The following is an 8,003-nucleotide window of genomic DNA, read 5'->3' as shown; positions in this document are numbered from 1 at the left end:
TTTCACTGATATAATCTAATACAAGTTTGAAAGACTTGTCACTCTTTTTACGAATGACCTCTATGTTTATTACACATTGTTTGAAGTGTAAATACCATTCCAAACGTGATCTGAAGCGGAGTTACCATTTATTTATGAAACTTGGGTAAAACTGGTTAGATGATCCTGGATTCACACACAAGTTTCTAAAAATCTAGCTTATTGAATAAGAATCACATTTACCATGATATGACCCAGCCAAATGTGCTGCCTCTCTACAGAGATGCCAAATGAAGTGACATGGAAGTAATCACCCACAATAGTTGGTGGCTATACCATATTAAATCCATCCCTCATCTCTACTGGGACGTCACTTACTCCCTTCTGCGGCCAATCATCACAGAGAGAGCGAGAAAGAGAGAGGGGGAGACAACAGACTTGTGACCTTCTGGTCCCCTGTGGAGACCATTAATCTTTCACCTCGACCAAGGGTCAGGAAGCTCTAGACCCTCCTTGGATTCAAAGAAGGTGTACGACAAAGTGATAACATTGACCTTTTCCATCTTGGGGTCATCGCTGAACTCGGGGTCGATGTAGAAAAACACAGGCATGTCCACCTACAATTACAAGAAGAAGAAAACAAAAACAGCTTTGCCTCGGTAAATGTGGTAAGAAATACTCTTACTGAGATGTAATCATGATAAACTACAGTGCACTGCATTACCTTTAGATACAGATTTGAATGGGAAAAAAAATCCAGCATGTGACAAAATTTCTGCATAGACAGAAACATTCACCAATAACACAACTGCATGGATGGAAGGGCATACATCTCTAGGATAGATGGACATCTGGAATGTTTTATTTTAAGTGTGTGTGTGTGTGTGTGTGTGTGTGTGTGTGTGTGTGTGTGTGTGTGTGTGCTGCTGCTGTGGCTACAAAAAGGAGAAGGAAGAAAAAACAGCAGATGAAGAGTTCACTCAAGTTGCTAGGGGATACTAGAGTGAACTCATACGATAACACTGATGATGTGTTGGCGATTACCCTGATTGACCATTCTCACCACAGTTTCTCTTTTTTCTGGTGTTGTAATGGTGAGTGTTACACCTCATTTGAACTTTTGAAAACATCTTAGAACTTTAATGAGGACTCTCAGCCTGTATTGAAGGTTGGTTCTTAGCAACACTATGTGTCTGACTTAAATCCATATCCCTTTGCTGAAGGCCTGTTTTGTCCAATATTCAACATAATGATGTATGTTTTGCATACATTTTCTGTCGCTAGTATCGTCTATTTGAAGGCTATCTACCGAGTAGTCCCAGTCATTAATCCATATGTGAGTACTGGGGTCAACGTATCAGTAGGCCCCTCCTTGTCTCAAACTTGTCCTTCTCGCTGGTTCTACATTCCATATTATGTTATCTGGGTCCTGGCACATAACAACAGCCGGCACTACAATGCCAAAGCAGGGTTTGAGACGGAAGCAAAATATGGACAGAGAGAGCTCATGTGATACAGCAGCTGCAGCTACAACAGGTGATTCCATTGCCATGCCCCCATCTGCAGGGATTGATGACCCTTTTCAGAGTTCAGTTTTTCTCCAGCATATCGATTATGTGATCCAAACCGTGGTACAGAAAGTCATGGAGATATAAATGACGAAATATGTTTGTGATATGGAAAAGCATGAAACCAAATTATAAGATATGATAGAAGAAAAGCTTTCTTGTCTTCATGATCTAGAAATCTTCATTGACGCCAAGTTACGTGAGTTTGAATCGGTGAAGAAGTCAGTTGAGAGGGTCAAGGAGGAGGTCAATATGATTATGCATGATACAATATTCTTGCAGAAACAATGCTCGCATTCTTGGCATCAAAAAAACACCAAATGAAAGCACTGACGAGGTTGTGATTACCGTTTGCTGCGAGCATCAGAGCAAATCTTGTTCCGCATTATATTATTTTTTATTTACATCAGTGACAGTTGTAATTCATCTCAGCTTTAAAGTTTTATACTTTTCGCAGACAACACCATCTGTTCGTATTATCAAATAGTGATATAGCGATACTAATTAATTTATTCAAGGAGGAACTGAGAGTATTTAACAAATGGTTGAATAATAAAAATTTAGTTTGGAACAGTAAAAAAGACAAAATATGTAATTCACTAAAAAATGTAAACAGTAATATTACCATTAATTTAAATAATCATGATATACTATGTGTTGCTTCTGTAAAGTTTTTAGGTGTATAATTATATTAATGATAAACTAACATGGCATGAACACATTGGTGCCATCTGCAACAGCATAGCCAAATGTATTGATGTTCTGCATTGCCTTACACATTTTCCATGTTTTAAGTATTTTGATAATGATACATCTTATTTGATATCGATTCTCAAATCAACTACTGCAAAGTAGCTTAGTCTGATTGTTTGAAGAAAAGGTGGTTTATGTTACAGAAAAAAGTTGTTTGATTAATTTCAAATGACCCTTTTAATGCCCATACATTGCCAATTTTCATCTTGAATCACAACTACTAAATGTTATGTAATCAGTCTGCTCAACATGGTCATTTTCATCTATTTGTGCTCCAAAGTTTTACTGCCTGCAGTTATGTTAAGATATTCTAATTTCAATTATAGAGTATATGACTATCATACATAAAATCCCTGTCATCCTCACCTTCCTTTCATTTGAACAAATGCTTATAGAAACACAATCTTTTATGAATGCCCCATCCTTTGGAACAATTCACTACCAGATCTTCAAAATATCTCATTTTTAATGGTTTAAAAAATGCTTAAAAAGTTCATCTTTTAAGTTTGTCTTCTTAATATTACTGACTTTGTATGCTACTTTATCAATGTTATCTACTCTTCATAATTGTTAAATGGTTGAGTTTGAGTTCTGTGTCCTTCAAGTGATTTTTTTACTTCCAGAGTTAATGTGTCATTGGACTTTTACTTCTTATTCTTGATCCCCATTCACACGAAATATGTTCTTAATGTTTGTAATTGCCTGCTTCTTTGTATTTTAATGTATTTCCATGATAAATGAAATAATCTGAACTGAATGAAACTGGCTACTGGTTTCTTTCACAGGTTCTCCATTTGTTTCCAAAAAACAGCTCAGTCAATCACATTGTTTGGCAGTTTCAAAAACGAGCAAGTAAAGCAACATATGAAGTACTTATACATTGTCATTTATATGTTATCCAGACATCAACAGTTGCCCATGGTAGATGCTGGCAGGTACCTGTTCATGGGGATTTAGTCGCTGCTCCTCAAAGCAGAAGCACTGGATCTTGTTGAAGTACTGGCCAGCGTCAAATGGAACTACATTGTAGGTTGAGATGCCAACGATGGGTTTGTCTGTGGGGTTCATGGCCGAGTAGAAAGCCAGGGCAGTCTCTCCTGGGACAAGCTAAGTTAGATAAGCATCAAGAATACTGCTGAGAATCAATCATTATAGCTCAAAAAACAAGTGTGTCTTCTTATTTTATACACATCCGACAGAACTGATGGATATCACAGGGTCTTCAAACATTACATGGTGAAAGCTGAACATGTGTTCAAACTTAAAGGCAGTAATATATCACAATAACAAAGTAAAAGCTGCTTAGCTAGTATCAGGATAATTGTGTAGTTGAAGTTAGTATCTACCTGAAGTAAAGACACACCATGCATCAACTCAATTTTGTTCTTTTTTCTGCTTCCTGTAATATGATAAATAACAAACAAGAAAATGATCTTGAATACAAGTAAAATGCAAACACAATGTCATGAAAACGTACATGAATGTGTACATTTTCATTTCATAAGACTACATCATAGGACCACTGAATTTCAAGTTAGAAACAGATTAGCTAAGATCCTGCACTACCATTATATAAAATGTAAGTTGGTCCATAACCACTTTCTTTTCTACTTCCACTGAAAGAGCTTCACCGGTTCGTTACACTATGTCTTGGAGGCATATGAAATATAGTCCTTTCAACGCAAGTATCCTTTCCCATTCTCTTCCACTGACCTCAGCCATTAACTCACTATATTTCTATGATGTGACTAAACTTTGATCAAATACATTTACAAATATGATACCGAGAGGACAAACGGTGAAAAAAAAAGCAAACCTTAATCTCAGTCTGCTGTGGTCGAAAGTTCCAGCGCATACTGGCGGCTGTGTCTGCATTGAAACGGATTGCTATCTGCCTGTCCTTGACAGGTTGCATGGTCTCCACTAGTTCCACGTTGTGCCCTACGGTGGCTTGACCCCCAAGTCCGGTAGCCTGCAGGGTGGTTCAAAATCGTACTGGGTTATAATCAATTTTGATAAACTCCTCAAATTTGAGAGAACATTCCAAGATGCTTTCTATGGACAAAATGGCAATATTCTAAATACAGTTATTTTTGGTCACAGAGATTAAAGACTTTGCCTCGTGTGATACTCGACTTACAAGGCGGTCAAAACTGAGTGTATTAGTAGACCTTGAAGTAGTAACACTTCTGTGGATCTCAACATCATCACAGAATCCCACTCATAGATTTTCCTACACTATGATGTTGACTGCAGTTGAAAATACAGTGAAGCACTTGTTCAATCACATGGCTAGTAAGGATGATAGTCATTTATCAGAGTAAATCAAATATCAGTGATGAGGATGCCATCTTTATACGTTGATATTCATGGAAACTTATTGTGACTTTTTGACAGTAGGATAAAAGGCTAATGCTGGATTTGCAACATTGCCCACAGATGTCTCGGAGTTGTTCACAGCAAACATACATGTATATGTATGGCTAACACACTACATTCTTTTCTTCCAAACACATTTGTCTCTCTCTGTAGAAGTTTCTTGAAACATTCCATGACAACGATAGTGATAATACCATCCTAACGATACTCGAGAAAATTGACAATTCTAGCCAGACTATATATTTATAGAGATATTGCCTAATAGTATGAATCAGCTTTAACACTTCACAGAGTCACACCCAGGTGGCTTTGTGATGCCAAGCAACAGCGTCTATTCCCACACTCACCTGGCAAAAGACTGTGTAGAGTGGTACGGCTGCATAGGAAAAGCCAACGACAAGTACCGCCCCAGCGATGACATACAGCATGACCGATCTATTCCTGTGTTGCCACGGATTTTGGGAACCTCCAGTGCTCATGTGTCGAATCAATGTTCCACTGGGCATAAATGCAGTCCTATTGAGGCAGCCCTTTAGGGGAGATGTGGATGGCAGTCTCTGGAAAGCATAAGAGGTTGAGATGGGGAGCGTCTGCACCACTGACGATCGTAAATATCTGATATGCCTCATACAACAATTTTCCAGCGACACAGAGGAGGTTATCAGTGAACTCTGTTTCCATGGTAACGCAGGAGCTGGTTTCACGCAAGAAAGATGAGTCACTGACCTAGTCCCTGTGGGAGAACCAGCTATTCTGGGAAAACTCAGAGCTCTGTTGCTACAGCACCAAGTCTTCAAGTTTGCACTCCTTTGGCCATGTCTGACTAAGGCTCTGGTGAGACCTGCCACATGTGAGGGATAATGTAGAAACATTGCTCCTACAGAAGAAACAACAAGAAAAACGCGTGGAGATAAACGCATGACAATACACATCGAAATAGCAATGCTATCAGTAAATGCTAAGAACTATGTAGTCTACAGTACACCGGCTAACTACAGACAAAGTCGACACATGTTCGGAATCATTCTGTTCATCCTAATAAGCTGGATATACAAAATGCACAAGGAGTGCATTAAGTGACTAAAAACAGATTTCAGACTATAAAATTTACGAATTTAGATTTCTTTAAAATTACATTTGGTAAACGGATTGAAAAACTGAAAGTTCTGGGTTTGGAAACACTTACATAAAGGAGACAAAGACCAGAGGTTTACAAAATTAATTTATAAGCTAATTAAAGGGATCAAGCATTTTGATATTAAAATTTTTTTTTTTTTTTAAATTAGCAGGTAGCTTAAGAATCAAAGGCCACAGCATGAGTGACAAAAACCTAAGTACACTGTAGATGCCTCGTCAGAATTCGTTGGTTCTCCTTTCGAAGTTGCAACAACTGGAACTCCTTACCAGACATAGCAGTTAGCACATCAAGTGTTCATCAGTTTAAAGCTATTAATTTGAGAAACACTGGAACAGGCTGTTCCGAACAGCCATCCCTTACAATGCAGCTCATATCAGAGGAATGGTGAAACCTGGAAGGGCAAAGCAGTTCTGCTTTATAATGTCTCTACATCCAAGTAAGTCCAAGCAAGCAATTGATTAAGGACATTATAGAGTAGGTTACAGAATTAAAGAGCTGGTAAAGAATTTATTATAAAGGTCTAAGAAGGAGAGATATTCTGTCTGTTTGTTTCTGAATGGTATAAGATGTAACATACACAATATCAGTTTTTAACTGCTTCACTTGAAGACTAACTACTAGTTAATCAACACTGTTGAAAAAGAACTTTGACCAGATTTGGTATGGTTTTGAATACAAAAAGTAAAATAAAAAGTAATACAAACTCTAGCATGAAGCCTGGATATGACTGGATGGCAAATTACTGTGCACTAGCTCATAGCTGCTGCAAGAAGAAAAAGTTCCTTTTGTACCCCCTTATAAGAAAAAAAAAAATCACATTTTTATGTTTTTTGTTTGTTTGTTGCCCCATTCAAACAGTTTATATTTAATTGTGTGTTGTGTGGGGGTGTTTTGATAAACTTTGTAGGATATTTTATTTTAAATTCAACCCCCAACACAACAGTAAGTCCAACCCTACCCCTAAACGTTACAACTCAGCAAAATATGTGTAGCCAAAAGGACTCTGGCTGCTGGAATGAAGCATATTTACAAAACCCCATTTCTGGGATTCTGTGGCATGCAACTCGAAGGAACAAACAACTATATAAAAAAAAAACACAACAACAACAGGACAGACCACGGGTATTCACATACCAATACAATGGTAATGCAATGTCAATGCAATAACTTATGTCGGATGACATTGTATTGCCTGCATATATATTGCCAATGGCAATGCAATGTCACACTGAAAAAAATCTTCATATGTGGGACTAAGCCCTTCACCGCCCCATCGATCCCGTTAGAATATCTGCACCATGCCCGTTTACATTCCCGTTTCACAAACTTACATGCCCCTAATTGAACACATTTATTCTCAAGTACTTACAAATATTTCCCTTCCCTGACAAGAGACTGAGACGAGATACAGTCACCACCTTGATCAATGTTGAGGAGCAGACGGTTTTCACTGGTAACAGTAACGTGTGGGTACAGTACACGTAATACATGTATTGAGCAGTTCGGCGTGTTGATGTAACAACGTGATTGCTGAAGTACGCATGCGTGTCAAATGTATTATGCAATGCATGTAGATTGATGCATCAGTTGCGATGAAACAACGATGAGGTTATCGAGACCCATGATACTAGTACAACGAAAAGTATTATCGATCAATTTCATTTTTATTTTTTTATTATTATTTTTTTTTTTTTTGCATGGGTGATTATTAACCCATAAGTACTGGGGTGATTTTGCTGCAGAAATGTCCTTGTCCTCATTTATGTAGCTATTTTGAATCTTACTGCAGATCCCTATCAAAGAAATTAATGTTAATCGAAAAAATTGACAAATTTGAGAGAAAAACACAAGGTTTGAACTTCTAATACATGTTGCCTATGTAAGAATCATTTATAAGATTTAGAAATTGTAGGCATTTGATAATTCTGCGACTATAATTAATCATCGTAATGTATATGACCAACATACATATGTAGTTTCAAAGAGAAAAGTTTTAATTCTGCTTTATGAGACACTAAGAGGGAATCTTTAATATAAAACTATAGAGACCCTACAGTTCCAAACCACTCTTGACAGACTTGTTTTCTTGGACTTCATAAATCAAATAAGGCTTACGATGCCTTTCAAAGAGAATGTGATGATCAAAGAGTTCATGTAATATATCAATTAACACAAACACTTCAGAA

General features: G+C 37.5%; 1 protein-coding gene across 1 annotated transcript; it reads right to left on the bottom strand.

The window, feature by feature from the left end:
• Positions 1-264: 264 nt before the first annotated feature.
• LOC139742912 (cytochrome c oxidase assembly protein ctaG-like) lies at positions 265-7,294 on the bottom strand. The gene is made up of 5 exons (XM_071653418.1): positions 7,187-7,294; positions 5,027-5,556; positions 4,117-4,272; positions 3,240-3,407; positions 265-596 (listed from the first exon to the last, which is right to left on the bottom strand). The coding sequence occupies exons 2-5, from the start codon at positions 5,549-5,551 to the stop codon at positions 456-458; spliced, it is 990 nt and encodes a 329-aa protein (XP_071509519.1). The 5' UTR covers positions 5,552-5,556; positions 7,187-7,294; the 3' UTR covers positions 265-455.
• Between the last annotated feature and the right edge of the window lie 709 nt (positions 7,295-8,003).

This window comes from Diadema antillarum, unplaced genomic scaffold, assembly GCF_040938485.1.
Source record: "Diadema antillarum isolate AM-2024a unplaced genomic scaffold, OU_Dant_1.0 seq00001036_RagTag, whole genome shotgun sequence".
In the NCBI taxonomy this organism is placed as follows: Eukaryota; Metazoa; Echinodermata; class Echinoidea; order Diadematoida; family Diadematidae; genus Diadema; species Diadema antillarum.
The sequence above is the reverse complement of the archived record's forward strand: the minus strand, read 5'-3'. Positions and strand labels throughout refer to the sequence as shown.

Coding starts and splice junctions, on each gene's coding strand:
- LOC139742912 (XM_071653418.1), bottom strand. CDS start 5,551: ATGTTTCTACATTATCCCTCACATGTGGCAGGTCTCACCAGAGCCTTA. Junction 4,273..5,026: donor TCTACACAGTCTTTTGCCAG/GTGAGTGTGGGA, acceptor ACCACCCTGCAG/GCTACCGGACTTGGGGGTCA. Junction 597..3,239: donor GACTAAATCCCCATGAACAG/GTACCTGCCAGC, acceptor TTGTAATTGTAG/GTGGACATGCCTGTGTTTTT.